The sequence below is a fragment of the Arvicanthis niloticus genome, chromosome 7 (genome assembly GCF_011762505.2).
Source record: "Arvicanthis niloticus isolate mArvNil1 chromosome 7, mArvNil1.pat.X, whole genome shotgun sequence".
NCBI lineage: Eukaryota > Metazoa > Chordata > Mammalia > Rodentia > Muridae > Arvicanthis > Arvicanthis niloticus.
Genome location: NC_047664.1, coordinates 48159924 through 48181488, shown reverse-complemented (window position 1 = coordinate 48181488; position 21565 = coordinate 48159924). Strand labels below are relative to the sequence as shown.

Sequence of the window (21565 nt, the reverse complement as noted above, 5' to 3'; positions counted from 1 at the left end):
AGCAAACGTTTAGCAAATATCAAGATACATATCAAAGACTTATTTTAAAATGAATTTCCTTATGATTTATTACAAGTGAATATTTGATTTATCTAACTATTTTACAGACCTGTATGCCTACGATCATATTAAAATCTCTCAGGAAGGAAGGGATCATGAGTGGGAAAAAAAAGTTTAAGAAATTGTGCGTTAAATGACCAGATGAAGTGTTCACGGGACCTGATGGGTCCTTGTATTACAGAATATTGTGTACAGCCTTTTATGCATCTTGTATTTAGATGATCAAGAGAGTGTTTGGAGGCATGACCTTGACCACCTCCTTCCCAACTGCACCTCTAACTGCACTTCCTAATCTTTGCAGGAATTCACATCTTCCCTACACAGTCACGATTTGTACTGTATTGTTCAGAGAGAAATAGATGATTGTCTATTTTGAGTATTAATCTTCAGTTGTTTCCATGGATACCTAGTTCACAAAGAAAGGGACCGAGGGAAAATAAGGGACTCGGAGGCCAGAGAACCTTTATTTGGTTGCTTATGGTTAAAGAGCTGAGGTTCAGCCCAGGAGCCTGACAACCTCGTGACGGCGAGCACCTCGTGACGGCGAGCACCTCGTGACGGTGAGCACAAGTTGGTGAAATAATGCAACTTCAGCTGCTTCACTCGGAAAAGTGAGGAACATGCTTAATCGTTCTTACAGCCCATGCTGTAACAATAAGGGCCTGGGTTTGTGTTCAATGCACAGATCCATTTTCATGTCATATAGTTATCAAGGGGCAGCTCTAACTGCCAAGAGAAAAGGGGTGGACACACACTTCTAAACAGACTGAAAGGGGAGAAAGGCAGGTGCACACCCCTCTCAGTGGGAAAATAGTGGGGCTAACCAAAAGTAGATAGAACTCTCCCCTGCCAGAAGCAACTCATTTTCAGATACATTTGTCAGAAAATAATGTTTTCTATAAACATTCGCTTTTGTATCTCTTCTGGTTTGAGTTGTTATGATAGTCATTATGATAGTCATCATTCCTATATTATTCATAAGGCAACATAAATATATATTTAATGAACAATTATGAATTACAAAAATTAATAAAAGTTAAATCAAATCTGATTGTCAAATAATACTATTCAGACACCCAGATATTGGTTAATCACCTCACATTGTATCAATAATCAAGAAAAGAATTTCATTGAATTGGGTAGACTCTGGGTTTAGTTCATTTTGATTTGTGATGTTTTATTCATTTAAAAGACTTTTTATAATAAAGTTTAGAACAAGAAACCAAGACTATATATAGCATTGAGAGCTTCCCAGGGAGGCCTGCTTCTCCACATGGGGGAAGGCCAAGTAGGAGGTGGGAGTGTAACCCTCACTGGAGCAAGAAGTGAAAAGATGTGCTTACCTTTATTTCTCAAAATCACCCCACTTGTAAGAGACTGGACTCCAAGGAGGAGACTGCAGAGAGCCCAGAAGGTTCCTCCAGAGAATTTCACCACCCTCATTCCAACAATAAGGTCCAAACTCTGTTTCGTTAGATAGATGTCATTCTGAATTTTTATCAGATTTGAATTCCCTGTACTATCATGTGAACAATTGACTTTAAAGTAATCTATTCTTGGTAGTTAATATTGGATACCACCTTGAATAGATATAGAATCAGCTAACAAGACTCTGAGCATGTCCCTGAGGGGTTTTCCTGGATAGATTAAGAGTGGCAGAAAGCCTTCCTCCAGTGGGTGGGTCAGATATAAGAAGCTTCATGGGGTGTACTGTTACTTTTTGCCTAACTACTTTTTCCCCTTGTTAGCAAGTGCATCTATGCTGTAGCTATACCTGTTGCTGCCGTTCTTTACTTTGTAACCCAGATTCATCAGCTTTCCAGCATGGACTGAAGACTAGAGGCTCTTCCAGGATCCTTTAGGACTTCTGCTTTAGACTGGGCCTGCCGAAACCTCCTTTCTCATCAGCTGTGTAATTAGATGGTTTCTTGTCTCTTCATTATGCAGGAAGCCCTTTTTGGAATACCCAGTTCATATCCCGTCAGCCAACCTAATAATTCCTCTTTTAATACATATTCATTCTATCAGTTCTGTTCCCCCAGAGAACTCTGCCTAATAATACCCCTTCTATGTGCCTTAAAGCCAAAGTTATTGTGGTAGTGTAATGTTAAGTATCTTCTAGGGCCCATGTATGAAAAGCTTTGTATCCAGAACTTTTTGAGGTAAAGCCTAGAAGGAGGTCCATAGATCATAAGCGGTGTGCACTCACAAGGTATTGTAGGAACCCAGGCTTCTTTCCTAAATGAGGTAGCTTTCGTTTACTCATATTCAGTTCATATTTCGGCAAAGCTAGAAAATGGATGTCTAATATTGTTACCACTCAGCGTGGAGTCTCTGTTGACTAGAGCTTAACTGTGAACAGCCCAGGAAGGGAGTGACTACCTTACCTCTAACAGTTAGGACAAGCCACTATTGATTTACATAGCAACCAATGTTCACAGCTGGAGCTTGGACAATATGTCTGCTATCTCTTTCAAATCATAAGACTTAGCAGTTGTTTCCTAAATGTTGAGAACTGCAAAGCACAATGAATAAAAAACTTTCACAGTTGCTACCATCCACGCATCCCAGAAATAGAACAGACTGCCATATCTACAGGGAATGAATTCTATCACCCACAGTGGATACTGAAAACCTCAGAGGATACCAAACCCAATGCTTTGGGAGCAGCACATTACCATCACTTGAAGCAGGTTTTCTGTCCATGCCTTTTACTCGTAGGGTTAACACTTTTCTCATTTCAACAAAGTACCCGTCATACACTGTGGCCACAACTTTTGCAGTTGGGGGTTCACATGTGTAAATAACAGGAATTTCTTTGCCCTTGATTTTAATGTCACATAATGAAAATACACGTTTATAAATATTTCTCAACTGCAACACTTGCTTTTTTATTTTTTATGTTTATGAAACTCAGAGGCACCTTCAGCCATACGGCAGTCTTGGCTGTATTTTCAGAGTTTTGAAATTCTAATAATTGATTTCCATAAGCTCACTTAAAGGGTCTTCCTTATTAGGTCTTTAAGATGGCATTTTTTTTATTTCTGGGATATTTATTCCATGATGGTACTCCTTTCTTACTACTAAACAAACATGAGCAATTAGAAGTGGAAACAGGACTTTCTGAGAGTCACTCCTGATATGCACCAAAAGATCCTCAACAAAGATGCATCGTTACTAAGCAGTTTCAACTGACCCTGTGTGTCCCCGCATCCCTACCCAGTCGTACTGTCCCTCCTTCAACCAACATCGGAAACTCACTATGTATTTGTCTCTGAGGAAATTGGGAGGTGTTATCAATGTGTTTCCTTGTTTAGACCCTGACTGGCAGCTCAGCTCTTCACCCTGACAAATCCAATCAGCATTTGCAGTTAGATGGGAGACAGACATGCCAAACTTGCTAGTAACTAGCTAGAGGCATTGTGTGAGGGTTTGCTTACAAGAAAAAAAATACTCATAATTGGCCTCCTGGCTTCTCCTCCTCTGGGAAGCCTTGGTGGGTTGCAGCCTACAATGATTTTCCCCTGGAAGAAATTTAATTTTTTAAGATTTATTTATTTATTTACTTATTTAATGTATATGAGTATACTGTAGCTGTCTTCAAACACCAGAAGAGGGCATTAGATCCCATTGCAGATAGTTGTGAGCCACCATGTGGTCGCTGGGAATTGGAACCCTGGAATAGCAGTCAGTGCTCTTAACTGCTGAGTCATCTCTTCAGCCCAATTTATTTATTCTTAAACATGTATTAAAAGCTGATAAAACCAGCCAGAGCTGGAAGGAACTTCTAGAGATCTATACCCTTTCCCCAGATCATTGCCCACAGGCAATGTGACCCAAAGATGACACAAACAAACAAACACAGACATTATTTGAACTACATAATATTTTTTAAAATGCTTCACCACCAGGTAGAAGTAGAGAGTAGAATCTCACTACCAACAACCTAGAGAAGTTGCTTCTTTCAAAAATGAGTCAATCTTCCAATGCTAGCTGTGCTGCAGTCAGGGCCACTCTAAGCTGACACTATGATAAACATTTCTTTAGGGCCCGGCCAACACTCAAAAGAAACAATTCCCCACTTAGAGTCACTGTTGGTGAAGTAAAGAGCCAAAACAAATAAGTGTGGTGTTTCCACTAAACCACGTAATGTTGTTCAGATAATTAGCTTCTCTTCAGCAGTGAACTATTTTCTAGCTTAAATATACTTTGTCTTCTAAATCTAGAGACCCTTTCATGAATTATATGATAAGTTCCAAGTGTCCAAGAAGCTTATAAATGAGGCAGAGTGTCAGGAAAATAAGTTTAGGGAGTAGAACAAGAAGGAAGGGTTAGATTATGGAGGGGTAGGTGAGTGAAGAGATGGAAAGTTGGATGATCTGTAGGTGGATAGATTAGATAGATAGATAGATAGATAGATAGATAGATAGATAGATAGATAGATAGATACATGCATACATGCATACATGCATACATTCATACATACATACATAGCATAGATTAATACATAGATACATAGATAGGCAGACAGGCAGGCAGATGAATGTAGTAGGCTCAACTGTTGTCTGGAACCACAGGAACTTGGGAAGAAGTTTGCACAGATGAACAAGAACAGAACGATAAGCTTATCAAGAGTCTAAATTGCAGGTCAGTCTGAAGCTGCTATTATATATTTGGTCACCTGTAACTGTGGGCTTTTCCGACCCCCACCCTTGACCCCAGTCCCCAAATAATGACTTGGAAGCTTATCATTCTGATTTCTTCCACGTCTGGATAGCACGAATCACCGGATCTTATCTAACTCCCAGAATTCCAATCTCTCTACCAGAACTCCCACCTATTACTTCCTGCCTTTTGCTAATAGGCCATCAGCTTTTTATTGACAGGTGATGCTTCTTCATAACATACAAAGGACTCTCTCTACAGTCACTGTTGCACAATTGAATCCCAGAGATAAAGTATACAAAATCACAGCACTTGTAAGGAGAGAAACTCACTTTCAACCAAAGAACATTGAACTCTGATGCTCAGAATGGATTTCCCAACAGCCGAGTCTGCCCATTCAGGTAAACCTGGATAGAAAGCGGCCTCGGCACCACAGTACTTAATTGGAAAAGCAGAGACAGAAAAGGCATTGGTGGTCAGTTAATTTCATAGGAAACTCTTTCCTTTTCCAAGTGTGGGCAAAACGGACTGAAATGAAACTGTCAACTTGAAAATAAAACCTACTTCCTGAAGCCAGCTGTGTCTATGTGCAATATGCTGTGATTGGTTCTTTGGAGATTTAAGCTGGGTCAGGCAGTACTGACCTCCTTAGCCAATTTTAAATCCAGGCAATATTTAAAACATTTCACTCTGGCAAAAAAAAATAATAATAATCTTCCTTATAAAGCAATTAAGGAGGCTGAGCAAGAACTAGGAAGCGGTTTCTAGGAATAAAGGAGGGAATTGCTGGTCTGGCATTCTCATCGCCTGTTTACTCAGGGTTCCCCATGACAAACAGAGTTCATATTGCAGAGAATTCTCTAGCATCCAAGTTAATCAACTGCTGTGCTCCACAGAAAGCCATGTCAACTCAAGGTAATCCTCTCATCAGCTAGACAAACACTGTCTTAGACTTTCTTGTAGTGGTCCAATTGCCTTTGCTATTAGTATAGGCTTGTTAGTTTGTTACTACTATTGTATCATGTGATTACACATATCAAGTCCCAGGGAAAACCCAGCTGACTAAGGTCAGAAAGCCCTGGGTGAAGAAAGATGCCAATGTCCCCAGGGAGATAGCTCTGTTGGAAAAAAAAAAAAGTTTAAACACAAGCATAGGATCAGTTTCTAGCATCTAAGTACAAAACCACCCAGACAAGCAGTACACACTTGCAATCCCAATATCTGGGCACAGAGAGGCTACCTAGATTTACCTGGCTAGGCAACCAATCAGCAAACTCTAAGTTCAGTGAAACACTCTGTCTCAAAAAACAATGTGAATGGTTCCTGGGTCAACTTGTGTTGACCTCTGTCCTCCAGATGTGCACATATACATGGACACAATGTTATATTCATGACTTTAAAAAAAAGATGCCAATGAAGTTTAAATGGCTGGTCCTGAGCATCTAACTATATAACAAAATTAGGTTGTAAGGGATGCAGATCTAAACTAAGTAGAAAGAGTTGCTACAATGAGAGTGAATTAATTCAGGAATGAACATTGTGATGGGAGCATAGGTTTGGTAGCAAAGTGGGCATATTCGGAGAGGCAACTGGAGACAAAATGTCTCTCCTTTTTAAAATAAAATGTATTGAAAATGGATTCTTCTCCCATACAATACATTTAGACTACAGTTTCCCTTCCTTTCCATTCCCCACAGATAACATCTACCTTCCTTCTCTCCCAGATCCACCTCCACTTCCATTTCCCCCTTCAGAAAGGGGGAGACCTCCAAGAGACAACATTCAAACAGGACAAAACATGTCAAGACAAAAGCCCTCATATGGAGGCTTGACAAGGCAACCCAGTAGGGAAAGAATCAGAGATACACCCCCTCCCACAGTTAAGAATCCCACAAAACACCAAGCAAACAGCCATAACACATACGCAGAGGACCTGGTGCAGAGGCATGCAGGTCCATGCTTTCCACTTCATTCTCTCGCTGTGAGTCCTTGTGAGCCCTGCTTAGTTAATTCAGTGGTCACGTTCTCCTGGTGTTCTCCATCCACCTCTGACTCCTACAATCTTTTCTCCCCTCATCCACAGGTTACCCAATCTCCTAGGGGAGAGACCTGAAGGAGACATCAACTTAGACTCTGTCTCTGTACAATGTCTGACTGTGGGTCTCTATACCCGCTCCCCTCTGATCCTAAGGGAAGCCTCTCTGATGACTCCTGGACAAGGCACAGATAAAAGAATATATAAGAATTTCATTAGAAATTATTTTTTTGCAAGTCATGTTTAGTTCCACTCCAAATCTCTGGGCTATCCAGACTCCCATTCTTGGTCATCCAGGCAATGTAAAGCATAGGCTTCCTCTCATGATGTGAAAGCCTTTAAGTTAAAACCAAACATTGGCCACTCCCACAAATTCTACACTACCATTGCCCCAGCAGAGCTAAAAGGCAGGAAAGATTGTAGGTCCAGGGTTTGGTGGCTGGGCTGGTGCTCAGGTTTCTCTTTCTGTAGCCTACAGAACACCTTCTCACACTGAAGAGATAAGAATGCAGGAGGGAAGGCTCCATGCAGACCCCAGTTCAACCTCTGTAAGTTCCATGGGCCATGTGGATGTTGTCCTCCACAATGGGGCGCTACCATCAGTTTTGAGAAAGTGACCCTCTGAACCTAGCATCAGTCTAGGTTGTTTAGGGATCTCCATGAACCTCCTTGGCCAACAACTCAAAGGAATGCAAGCCAGTCCCACCATTAGAAGATGGGAACTCCTTGGCCAACAACTCAGAGGAAGACAACCCCATCCCACCATTAGGCTTGCTTGGCTACAAAAAGATGGCCAGCTCAGACTCTTTATCCTCCATTACTAGGAGTCCTCACTAGGGTCATCCTCAAAGATTCCAGGAACTTTCTACTATGCTAGGTTTTTACAACACCCCCTCCAATGCTTTCCAAATCCAGCTGCCTCTCCCAGCACTGTCTCCCTTCATTCCTCTTCACTACCTGATCACTCCCACTCCAGTCCCCATCCACATCAAGTCTACCCACAAACTTTAGAAAAGATCTCTTAAGTATGAAATGGACAGGGTTAAGTAAGTTGTTGTAAAACAATTATCCTTGAACACAAAGATCAATAACAAGTGTGGCATCAGTCCAGGACTTGACAGGCTGTTGCTGGCAGATTTCCTTGTGGAAGTATACTATTTGTAAAAGACTTCAGTGGCCCTTGTGCTCCATGGTTCTGGCAAAGTCTCTTGTGTTCATTCCTGTTATCAGACATAGGCATATGAGCTCTCTGCCTTCCTAACCTTCCTGTTCTATTGTTTTAGTTTAGCACAAATGAATCCATTTTGACTCTAAAATCTTTCAGAGTAACTAGTTAAGATTGTTCCTTGACTATTGAAGACTGGGAACATAATAAGGAAGTGGCTGTCAAACACACTGGCTTCTGGGTATGTGGCAGTGCCCAAGACAGTCTGTAACAGTGTCATGGCCCAGTGCTCTACCTCTGCCTCCCTGCAGAGGAGACTAAATGTGACCTTCTCTCAACATATGAACTGACATGCCTTACAGTTCTTCACACACACACACACACACACACACACACACACACCAGAGCCTTTGCTCTCTATTCATACCAGTGTATGCTGATCTGTGGCAATGACTGAGAGAGATGAGTATTGCTATAGGTTGAACCATGTTCTCTAAAATGATAGGAGTCCTCACTGAAGTCCTGGTTCCCAGGACCTATGACTGTGACCCTGTTTGTTATGTCTCTTTCTGTTGTGACAAAGTATCCTATATCAGTTACTTCTTTGTTGTTGTATAAGAACACCATAATCAGGGCAACATACAAAAGAAAGACTTTATTTGAGCTTACAGATTCAGTGGGTTGAAAAGGACACACCAATTATTTATCCAGTGTCAAATGGTCAGCCCTGAAAACACACATATAGGTAGCATGATAGGTACTGAACAGGCTGTATTTATGAATATAGATGGATGGATAGATAGATAGATAGATAGATAGATAGATAGATAGATAGATAGATAGAAATATATACTTACATGCATACAAGAGGCCATGAATCTGAAGGAGATTGGGAAGAGATGTATTGGGAGAGAGTTGATAGGAACAGGAAGGGAAAATGACATAATCATCTTATAATCTCAACTCTTTAAAAAAAAAAATAGTCTATCCTAAGGGATGGAGAAATGGAGAAATGGCTCAGTGGTTAAGAGCACTGACTGCTCTTCTAGAGGTCCTGAGTTCAATTCCCAGCAACCACATGGTGGCTCACAACCATCTGTAATAGGATCTGATGCCCTCTTCTGGTATGTCTGAAGACAACAACAGTGTACTCATAAAATAAATAAATCTTTAAAAAAAAAAAAAAAAAGTCTACCATGGCAGGGAGGCATGGTAGCAAGCAACAGGCTGGAGGCAGGTGCGGAAACCCGAGAGCTCACATCCTCAACTTAAGCATGAAGCAGAGAGAGTAAACTGGAAATAGGGTTAAGTTATAACCTTCCAAAGCCCACTTCCTCCAGCAAGGCCAAGCCTTCCCAAACAGCACAATTGGGGACCAAGAGTTGAAGTACCTGAACCTATGAGGGGAGCATTTGTCATATAAACTACCATATACACTGACAAAAGCAGCTTGGGAAACAGGTTAGTTGGACTCATAGTTCAGGGTATAGTCTGTCATAACGAGGAAGTCATGGAGTCAGGACTTTGAGGTGGCCATTCATACTGCATCCACAGTCAAGGTATCTTTCCAATCCAGTTGGCCCACTAGATGATCCCTCACAGGTTGGCTGAGAGGTTTGTCTCCTAGATGATTCTAGATCCTCTCAAGTTAACATAATTGTAACTTGACATCAAGTAACCTTATAAGGCTAAAGGCAAAGTATTTCCTCTTAACACTTTTAATACAAATTTGAGGGTTTTTTCCTACACCAGCAAACACACTACAGACACCAATTAAGTGCCTTATGATTTAATTCAATTCTAACACCAAGAAGCCAGAGTTAGCACATAACCTACAGATGGAGGGCTAATTATCACAAGTCTTCCCCCTATATTAAGTGGCAGTCAAAACTTGGACACAAATCTGAAGTCCCCAGGATTCCCATTCTAGTGTGATAGTCATGAAATTGAAGGGTTCATGGCATTCAGAGAAAAACTTAACTATTCTTTCTAGTTGATCATAAAGCAAGGGAATAAATTAAAGATGAAGACGCCCAGAGGGCAAGATGCAGAAGGGTTTTGAAACACAAGTTCTGTCCATAAACAGATGTGTTCACCAACCCAGAAGCTCTTAAAACTCCATCATTAGTTTATTAAGGAGGTTTGTGGTGAAAGTGTGATTGATTAGCCCATTAACCATTGGTGATTAATTCAGTCCCCTGCTGCTGTCCCCTCACAGGAGGTGAGGAGGAAGCTGAGAGTGAAACATTCTAGTTACATGGCTCAAGTTTGAATCTTGAGCATCCCTCAAAGGCTCATGTGTGTCTACAGGCTTGGTTCTTCATTGATAATGCTATTGGGAGGTGACGAAGACTTTGAGAAGTTAGTTCTAGTTGAAGCAAGCAGGTGGTTGATAGAGTACATAAAATTGAAGGGAATATTTGGATCTCAGTCTCTCTCTCTCTCTCTCTCTCTCTCTCTCTCTCTCTCTCTCTCTCTCTTGACTTCATAAATTGACCAGCTTTGCAGCAAAGAGACCATTGACTGAAAATGAGAAGCAAAATAAAGTTTTCTTTATTTAAATTAATGTTCTCAGGTATTTGTCACAATATTAGAAAGTAAGCTACTCTCCTTCTTTGTTGTTGTGATAAAACACTCTGACCAAAAACAATTTAGGTGAGAAAGAGATTTATTTGGCTTTATATTTTTAGGTCCTGGTTTACCACTGAGGAAAATCGAGGCAGGACTTGAAGCAGAGACCACAGAGCAATGCTGCTGTTTGGCTTGATCATAGGTTTATGCTTAAGTAGCATATCATCCTTATACAGTTAAGACCGCCTACCTACAGAAGAGCATGTCTATGATAGGCTAGGCCCTCTACGTCAATCAATCAAGACAACCCTCAGGCCAATGTCCCAGGGAATTCCTCAACAAGAGAGACCCTGGGCTGTGTCAAATTAACAGTAAAGATAACTAGGGCAGTAACTATTACAAATGCCTTGATCTGGTGGCCAGCCTCTATCATGAAGCTTTCTTGTGACCCCAATCACTAGCCAACATAGCTGCTTCCACTTCAGACATTTCAAGGATTTTGCAAACCAGTTTTATAACAGCCCCCTCCCCAACTCACAATATCTATGGCACTTTACAGTTGAGCAAACTCAAGTCCAGACTTTTAATGATTTCCCAATTGGAAGTAAATGTAATTAAATCTAGAAATAATTTCTGGCACCAACATGTGTTCAAAGATATTGAAACAATGATTAAAACTATCTAGATTACTATCAGTGGCCCTAAGTTATCCAAAGGAGCCTCCCTACATTGTCTCTGGTGAGGACCTATGCCTTTCTGCTTGTTTAGCAAGGCTCTCCAGTTTGTGGTATTTCGTTGTCCTACATGTATCATGTCCTGGACCCCAAACCTGAGACATTGGTGCTAGCCTAGGCTTTCCCAGAATATATGTAGCTATACTTGGTTACATTTAACAAGCACCCTCATCTTCATTTTAGCCAGAAATATAATTTGGGCTGCAAGAACCATAAGGAAGGCCACAAGGAATTGTCTCCTCTAGCTTCCTGCTTTTATACTTTATGTGAAGACATCTTAGTAAGCACGAAAGACATCACTACTTCTAGGCACTAACCCATACTCTAGAAGAGAAAAGGAAAATAGAATGCATACAGTATCTGCTTGTCAATTCTTATTGCACCAGAAGAAAAAAAAGAAGTCTTTATGAAAGTACCACCCAGTGAACTTGACATTTCTACATTTCAGTGACCAAGATCTACTCATATAGGCACCTAGGAAATATCAGCAGAAGAACCTGAAGGGTGGGCATTTCTAACTGTGCATAACAGTTCGTCACATTGTGGTTCTGTTACCAAAAGGGAAGGGACATTCCAGAGATGATTGGTAGTGTTGATGACAACAAAGAGCACCAAAAAAAAAAAAAATGGTGGCATGTAAAAATTAGTTTTAAAGGTTTAATGGCTAAGTGTTTGCTTTTGTATATTAGAAAAAAAAAAAAGATTCTGGTATCAACCTCGAGTGAGACTTCATAAGTGTTCATCTTTATGACAATACTCAGAAGCACACCAAGACAAAATGGTAGTTTAAGTGCAGATAGTAAGCCAAAGAGTGCTACTGCTGCCTTTCAGAGACACCACCAATGATATTGACATTGCCACATTTTGAGAAACACTAAAACTGGTTTATTGGATTTGCCAATGCCATTCTTTGAGCTTTTGACTATGCATATTTTATCCTGGAATTCTCTTCCATACACTTTTCTATCTATATGAATTCTAAATGCTCCCCAAACTCTTAAGTCACATCTTCCATGATGCATTTCTAGCTTGTCCTCATTATACATACGCTTTTCTAAGATTATCTCAGCATTCGATGCGTATATCTGAACTTGCCACCATTTTCTTGTAGCAATTAGATTTGTCTATAACAATGATGTACAAAATGGTCTTTCAAATGTTCAAATGTTCCTGATCATGTTGAAGTTATAGTGTTAATACTATGACTATGCCAGGCTGTAGTTGCATTAGGGTTTGATACACATGCCTTCTTAATTTAAGAATGCAAGCTGAAGTTCCTACCCAGGGAAAAAATAAATTTTTCCTGGTGTAGAATGGAAACACAAGAAAAGTCTAAAATAGCTCTTAAAAAGCCCTTGCATCCACCAAACCATCATTTCTATGCACAGTCTCATAGACTAAAGCAAGTCATGTCACCATGTCTAATGTCAGACAGATTGCCCAAAGAGTCAATATTTGGAGATATAAGAAGCTTCAATAGTCTTGGTGTTGTATCAATTTATTCACTCTTGTCTTGTCACTAAAGTGAGCTCATGAACTCAAAGACAAGGTCTAGTCAATATTTATCATGGCTTTTGATAAAATACAGAAACTCACTTTAAAATCCAGTTAAAACTCAGAAAACCATGTTACTAGAGTCCCTTGCAGCTAGAGCATCTAGGCATTTGGACTAATCGTCAATCAAATGAACTCATGAGATACTTAAAGTCAGATGTTGTATTTCAAAAATAGAAGAGTCATGTGAAACACATTTTAACAAGATAAACACCTAGCTTTCAGGAATGGCTGTAATCTGAGAATCCCTTTCCCAGTTGTTAGGAGCCATGCTGCGTTTGCTGAAGTAGCTATACGCTCGCCATTATAAGATGGCGCTGGCTTCCTGTTCCTGGTTCTTCTTGGCCTTGGTGTCTGCAGCTGTGCGCACGCGTAGGCGCGAATTTGCCCGCTGATAGTACTATCAGTGGATATGTAAATGAGACCCCAGTCTGTAAGCCAATGAGGACAGATCATGTCTCTTTGATAGTATATAAGTCAGTACATTCTGGGGCTTGGGGTCCTTCCTTTGTTCTCCATCTTGCATCCTTCTAACTAAAAGAGCTGTAACAATAAAAGACGCTGTCAGAAGAATCTTGAGTGTGACGTGCTCCTTATCGGCGAGGTAGCGTGTCGCACCCAGTGGCAGCAGAAGATGATTGCTGAAGCTATGCTTTAGTAGATACTAGGATTATGGCCACCAATCATGACTCTTCCTAAGGTTCCATTAACAACCAAGTATCTTCCTTAAAAAAATATTCTTCTGATAGATTTACTGAAATACATGTACTGGATTGCATCAACAAGGAGCCTAATCAATAGAGTATGTCTTATCACACTGCCTAGCACATAGTAGGTATTTCAGGTATTTCATAGTAAGTATTAAGGAAGAAAGCACTTAATCAGATTTGAGAAGAGTAAGTTCATCGAGTTCTAACTGTAGACTACGTTCTGAGATATTTAAATTAACACTCATTTGCTCCTTTGAACAACCTCTTGAGGTAGAGATTATTATTATTCCAATTCTGGAGATCAAGACACTGTAGCCTAGAGAGATGAACAATGAATAACCATCAGTCATCTAAAGATGAGCCACAGCTCCCCTGGGAGATGTTGCCTGGCATGCACTGCTTTAATTAGTGTGGTCCTCAAAACTTTGTGGAAATCTGACCAATTCTGAACACACCCTCCAGTCTTGAATGACTATGTGGTGTCTCATGATGTCTTTTTCCCTCAACCTATGTCAGAGACATTCAGCAGAGTCTCTATTTGATACAGTCATTTAACACTTCTTATCACAGTCTCCTCTAGATCTCATTTCTTCAGATAAAGTCTTATTCTTCTCCTTGAATGATCTCTGGAGGATTGAAGGCCTGAAAAAAAGCTTTTAAGAACACTGTTTCAGCCGCTCTGCCAGCTTCTTTAAGCAATGACTCTGAAATAACTCAGGTGTTATTTTTAATCATTGCTTAGTGAATTAACCCTTTGGCTACCTCCAGAGATGAGAAATGTTATCAACTCTATTTTGCTTACCCTCTGTTCCAAGATTTAATGCCTATGTAAAGTTAGAGTGAATTCTACTGTACACTGAAAGATAGGCACATAGAGAAAACTTGCAAGATCTTGAAAGTATAAGTATATTTAGCTGGTTTCTATTGATGTAAGCTACCTTTTAACAGGGAAAAATGAAATACATGCAATTTATAATCTACACAGACAGACACAGAGAACTAAAATAAATAAATACTTAGGAAAAAACCCTGAGGGATGAAAATACTTGAAAACTCAAACCAATGAGGCAAAAGTTTGAACCAGCCATAGACTGGTCTTCTCTAGACACTGTGCAGCCAAGGTGTAAAAGTTTCCTGCATGTAAATTCTATACTGTGCGAATTTCTAGAAGATTCCATTTTGGTGCTACTCATTCACAGAAGTAAACATATTCGCAAGAGCTAAGGAATCCTGATGACTTTTTGTCTTGTGTCATCACCAGCTGTGCAGTGGCCCAAGACTCTGAAGATATGGTTAGGAGACTCAAATATGTCTCCATGTGATATTAACTTTATAACTGACTTCACTACACTTTTCCAACCTCAAGCTGCAGAAGATGTGGCAGGACTCCATTTGCTAAGAGGATAAGAGAAGGCATGAAAGAGTTTGCTCTGGACTCAGTGTTGGTGTTCATGACTTTTCTAAGAGAGATGTACCAAAATGCCTACTTGCCACAGATAGGGCACTGTTAGAACAGAGAAACCATTCTACATAAGTCCAACTTGTTGAAACAGTCAGTTTATTTGGAGTTACATACAGAAGCACAGGTCACTCTTAGACAACCTCATGGGCAAAAAGCCCGACTCTACCATGAGTGTTAACTTAGGAAAAATGCATTACGGGGATCCGAGCCCTAGTCAAACTTCTGTCTCCTATATATTCCTAGCATCCCAAACATGTGCATCTGGGGCAGGATTCCACACATCTTCTAGGTGGAGAATAGACAAAGGGGAGGGAGTAGCTGAAAACTCAGGTGAGGGTCTAAAGACCCATTCCTCTTCCCCAATATCCCATGATGGAATTCACAGGCTTTTTGCTGGTGGTGACAGGTATTCTGATTCATGGTGGTAATAGTGTCCTGAAGAAAACAACCTGAAGGAAGCATATATAACAACTGAGCAGACATAATAGCCCTCAATCCTAAGCTAAGACCTAGGCATGAAGCCTCTGAAACCTCTGGAACAGCCCAAATGCTGATCAGAAACATACACACCCATTTCTATTCAACTGTTATTCTGGTTGGTTTCATCTGTCTTTGGTTACAAGTGACCTTGGGCCAAGAGTCCAGCTCAGAAGAAGACAGCCCACAGCAATGTGGGCCATAATTCTAACCCAATGTTGCACTCATGTTGTAAGGTTGTGGACTCTAGGGTGTGACACACTGCATTGTGGTATTGGCCACAAGAAGTAATTACTCCCTTCTTTCTCCAAGATCAAACAGCAGTTGAATAAAGGAATTGTCTTCGTGGGAAGGATGTGAAATCTATAAGTAAATTTAAAAAATCCAGTTGCAATCTTCCCAGTTACCCAATTCAAGAAGATAGATTTGAATGGAAATAAAATGTACATGTTCATTTCTGTCCATTTTCTTCTAGTAGTTTCACACTGGGTCTTTATTTTGAGTTGATTTATTCAAAAATTACTTATGTCATTTTTTAAATACAGGAGTGCTCTGTCTGCATGCACACCTACATGCCAGAAGAGGGCATCAGATCCCCTTAGGGATGGTCATGAGCCACCATGTGGGTGCTGAGAATTGAGAATTGCTCAGGACCTCTGGAAGAACAGCCAATGTTTTTAACCACTGAGCAATTTCACCAGTTGATAATTTTAGTCTAGTGAGAAACAAGTTCTCAGTCATTCTTCCCATGTTCATTACAGGCATTGACTTCATTGCTCTTTTATTCTTGTTTGGTTTTGTTATCAATTACTGCTTATCTTACTGAATGAAACTGGGCAATTATATTTATTCATTTATTTATTTATTTATTTATTATTTATGTGGTGGTGGTGGTGGTGGTGGTGTGTGTGTGTGTGTGTGTGTGTGTGTGTGTGTGTGTGTGTTGTGTACATGGACATGCCTGCACCTGAAACTATGCATGTGCGCTATATGTGTGCAGGTGCCAGCAAACGCATGAAGTTGTTGATAAATCTTCTGTTACTTCAGTTACAGGAGATTGTGCACCGCTAGGTGCGGGTGCTGGGGACTGAACTTAACTTCTCTGCAAGAGCAGCAAGTGTTCTTAACTGCCCTATCCAGCCCCGATAAATAACATTCTTTTATAAAGTAGAGATTTGCTGATCAATTAAAACTTTTCTATCAATATAAAACATACATTCTTCTGGAAATACGTTAAATGTTTAACTGTTTATATGATTATCAATTTCTAAAGATTAATTTTTTAAAAAAATTACCTCAAATTATAAATTTATTTTCTTTCAAAAATATTCTTACAGACTCATAGTGTTTTAATTACTATGTTCTAATTCTTGTGACATGTTATGATACATTTTAAACTGGCTCCTAGGTCTTTTAAACCTATACCATAAAACATTGAAAGTTTTCTTGCTTTTTCAGCATAAATGGGCTCTAATTTGTCTTTAATTATTCCCAACCCATTTTACCACAACATATTTTGACATCAAACTAAAAATGTGATGTAATCTTCTTTTACTATGGACATTACTCTCTGTGCTCCAGAATGTAAAAGGTTCTTATTGCTTCGATATCTAGAGTTGAAGAAGGAAAAGCTCTCTCTCTCTCTCTCTCTCTCTCTCTCTCTCTCTCTCTCTCTCTCTCTCTTTGTGTGTGTGTGTGTGTGTGAGTGCGTGTGTATACATGTGCATATACACAGTGACATGTCACTTATCAGTAGGAATACATTCTGAGAATGACATGCCTGTGATTTCTTCATTGCACAATTGTCACAGAGTGAATTAATGTCTGCAAATCTACATGGTGTATGGCAATTACTTGATGTGGCCACTTGGTGCAAATAAAATACACGACAGCACTTGCCAAGGCTGCTACTAGCATCATGAAAGACTCCTTTCATTCAGTAGAAGAGGTATATGTTAAACTGATAATCAGAGAGTAAAAAAAAAGAAAAGAAAAACAATGTACATAATGTATAGTTATGTGCTCTATATTTTTGTGGACTGTCAGCACAGCTGGTGTGTTCACACCAGGATCACCATAAACCCAAGAGTGTTTTGTTGTGCTACGACTTGACATACATTGGTGCACCAATGGTGGTACCAATAGGTTCTTTATCTTTTTTTATTAATATGACAAAAATTTTATGCAATGTATTTATTAAACAACATTCAAGAAAGTATTTATGTTATTTAATAAACTTGTTAGGAAAAATTTATTTACTTCTATATTTAATGTGTGTGCACATTCAATTATATGCATGTGCATATTTATCTGTTGCTTCATATGTGCATATACACATGTGTATGGAAGCCAAAGGCAATCTATAGTATCCTTCTTCAGGAGATATCCTTCTGTATCTTCTTTGTTTGGTTTGTTATTCTCAAGAATTTCATATGTATATACAATGAAATACCCACTGTTTTCCTTCTCCCACCCTCCCAATATCTCTCCTAACACAGCCCCTTTCCAACTTTATGTTTTTGTTTTGTTTTGGCTAAGTCCCCAAGTTCAGTTAATCTTGCCCATATGTGGATGGGGGTAGGACCATCCCATCCCCTGGAGTATGAGAAGCTTGCCAGCACCCTCAAAAAAGAATTCTCTCTCCCCCAGCAGCTATCAACTTCCAACAGCTCTGTTAACCTCTTAGAGAACCAACCAGCATATCTGAGGCTGGTGGCTGAATGATCACTACTCAGTACATGACATACAGTCTGTTTTCTTAGCAGGATTTTTATTCAGTGTTAACATTATGGTGACTTCAGCTAAAGTCTTTTACTTTTTAATTGTTTTTCTTCATACAATAAAAATGCTGACTTCTGAGAGCATTAACATAGCTATTCATTTGCTCTACCCAAATTATAAAGAAACAACTTCAAAATATTAATATTGAAATTACTATTAATAACAAAAACACATACAAGTGTTTAACCTTTCTTTGTAATTCTTTGTACCCCTAAAGTATTTCCCACCAAGGATTTTAGTGTTCTAAAGCCCCGTAAAATAGAGTTCGGTTTTGTTTGGTTATGCTGTCAATTTGACATAAACTTCATGGTTTTTTTTCTATTTTCAATTTTGAATAGGTTTTAAAATGGTACTGTACGAAGAAGAGCTGAAGAGATGATCCAGAACATAAGAGCACCTGCTGCTCTTCCAGAAGAGCTGAGTTTCATCTCAGCACCCACATCAGGCAGTTCACAGCCATCTACAACTCTAGCTCCAAGGTACTGGATGCCTCTGCCTTCTGTGGACACCTGCAGTAACATGCACTCAGAGACATAATTAAAATAATAAATAAATCATTTAAAAACTATGGAGAAAGTATACCAAAGAGCAGTTTTGTTTCTTCTCAGTATCCCTTCAGCTTGGCTCCTACGTCACAATTCACTAGTGTCTATTAGTTTTGCTTGTATTCCAGTACAGTGATTATAGATTTTTATGGGGTAAATATTGCTCCCCCAATCAATGTTAAGCTGTCACTGGACTTTCAACTGTCTGGAAATATTCTTAAAATTTAACAGCTAGTCCTCACAGGCTGCGAGACACTGTCACACATGTACCCATTTCTATCCATCCTCCTCTGAGATATAACATAGTCGCTGGTGTGAACCTTGGTTTTGTACTGTTTCATTTCCCTCTTCCTTCCTCCTTCCTTCTCTCTTTCCTTCCTTCTTCTCTTCCATTTTCTCTTTTTCTCTTTTGCCTTGTGACAGGAGCCTTTTCCCTTTGTAACAGAAGATGACCTTGAACTTCTGATTGCCTTACTTTCACCTTCCTGGTTTTAGAACTACAGACATGTTCCCCCTAACTCCATCTATGGAATGCTGGAGATTAAACTTTGGACGTGCTAATCAAGTGTTCTGTACCCAGCAGCTCAGCCTTTTTTTATGTAACACATTTTTTCTAAGTATGAACTTATGGGGAGACTTTCATTTGAGAGTTTAAAGAGTTTTTATTCTGACTCTGAATCTGAACATAGTTCTTGGAACCTTAATCTCTTCATTTATAAAATGTAGACTCACACACAGTCAAATCAAATTAGATAACATTCACATAGAATATGTAAGATTGATAGTTAGCACATATGAATGCTCAAATTTTGTCAGATGTCCTTCAAAGCACTTAATTCAGATGAACTAAATGGGGAATATTATACTCATCTTTTTCAGGTCGAGAAAAACACATGGAAACTAGAAAATGTTAGCAAGCATGCTTGGCTAGCAAGTAGTAGAATCGTCAAGCTATCTACCTCCAGGAGCTATTCCCTGCTCAGTCCTTTCTCTCTCTAGTTATAATATGACCATTCTTGTGGTTTCAGAGACACTCTGAACTCTTTTTATATTCCTCAAACAACTGACTCCATGAGTGTCCATATTAAAGATCAGTATTTTTGCCAGTCTAATGGGTAAATAATCTTAATACTGAAGAAGGTGGATTCTCTATCTTTCATGTGTGTGCTTGTGTATTTGTGTAGATAGATAGGTAGGTAGATAGATATAGATGGATGGATGGATAGATAGATAGATAGATAGATATCCATTATTTAAGTGGGGAACCTGGGTCAGAGATGCTAAATCATTTACATGAATCCTGAGAGAACAGATACTAGAAATCACACTCAGATCAATGTTTGAGTTGGTTGGGAAGGAGATGAAAGCCATCATTTCCAAGAGTTCTTGGGCCAGAGACTCGTTTCAGTCAGTGAGTACCTAGCTATCCAATTAGAACAGACTTTGAGTGGTGCAAGGCTGACTTAAATCAGAGCTATAATTTCAATCACCAGCATTTGACTTATTTCTGAGATCCTGGGGCTGGCATCAAGATTTAATCATTTACTACACTTATTGCTGATTTAACAAAGACCATGTTGCCTTAGGAGTGGATGAAATTGGATGAAGTCATGATTCATGTCTGGCACTTGGCAAGGATTAGATGAGATAGTGAATGCACAGCTCTGTATGGTGCCTGACATCTAGTCAGCACTGAGAAAATACTACCTATTTCACTTTTGCTCTAAGAGACAGCACAAAAGAAAGAAAGATTGGGAAACAGACAATGCTGTAAAACTGAAGACTGGCATTGAATCATCTTGAACAAGACTTCTATTAGTGTTCAAGGGCTGGAGGGATGGCTCAGCTGTTAAGAGGACTGACTGCTCTTCCAGAGGTCCTGTGTTCAATTCCCAGCAACGACATGATGGCTCACAACCATCTGGGATCTGATTCTCTCTTCTGACATCTGTGAAGAAAGCACTCATATACATAAAATAAATAAATATTATTAGTGTTCAGTCACTAATAGAGGGCCAAATGAACCATTACAAATGAAAAGGGTTGTATACTACAGACATTCAGTGTGTGGCAGCAGACATGACTCTGCTTGCCTGGCAACAAGAATTTAATGAAATACTTTGATATGTATGTAAAGAACAGAACCAGATGGGTGCAGAAATATGCCTTTCATCTTATCTGAATAAAAGAGCCAATCTATGGCTCCTCTGCATTCACATTTCCTCCTCTGTCAAATGAACAGAAGGGAGTCTATGTTGCCTTCCCAGCTCTAGTGAGTCTGTATTCTTTGAAACATAGTATTGGTCTTCCCACCAGTGCTGATGAGCAAGCATGTTCCTCACCTCACAGCACTTCCCAGATGAGAAGACTACAACCTAGCCTGCTCAAGGCCCTAAGGATCCTTAGACAATGCCCAGTCTGGTGACTCTAAGGTTGGTTCATAAACTCCTCCTCAATTCTTCCCTTTGTGGATGGGTTGGGAACTCAAGAGGATTGGTGCCTGGTTTTGAGACATTGATCAGAGAGCAGAGAAAGTAACCACCCTGGGAGTTGTGACCCTGAAGGGGGTTCTGGTGTTGCACAAAGGTGTGGGAATGCTAAGGAACAGAAAATGCCCACTGTGAAGATCCAGGAGCCTGGTATAGGCACCCTTGCCTTGACCTTGCCTTGACCTTGCCTTCCTATGGATGATGTTATTGTATCTTATCTGTTCCAACTCATTCCAGATCCATTCCAATTGTCCAGGTTAGTTTAGAGACATCAGACCACCTAGCATCTTTTTTTCTAACTCTGCTAACTAATGTTA

At 39.8% G+C, this 21565-nt stretch overlaps 1 protein-coding gene across 1 annotated transcript in view; it reads left to right on the top strand.

The window, feature by feature from the left end:
* The window catches only part of Ldb2 (LIM domain binding 2), a 359253-nt gene extending 340571 nt beyond the window's left edge, over positions 1-18682 (top strand). Inside the window, exon 8 of the mRNA XM_076938461.1 lies at positions 18553-18682. Coding sequence (XP_076794576.1) covers positions 18553-18585 — 33 coding nt within the window. The 3' untranslated portion in view covers positions 18586-18682. The remainder of the gene's footprint in view (positions 1-18552) is intronic.
* The last annotated feature ends 2883 nt before the right edge of the window (positions 18683-21565 follow it).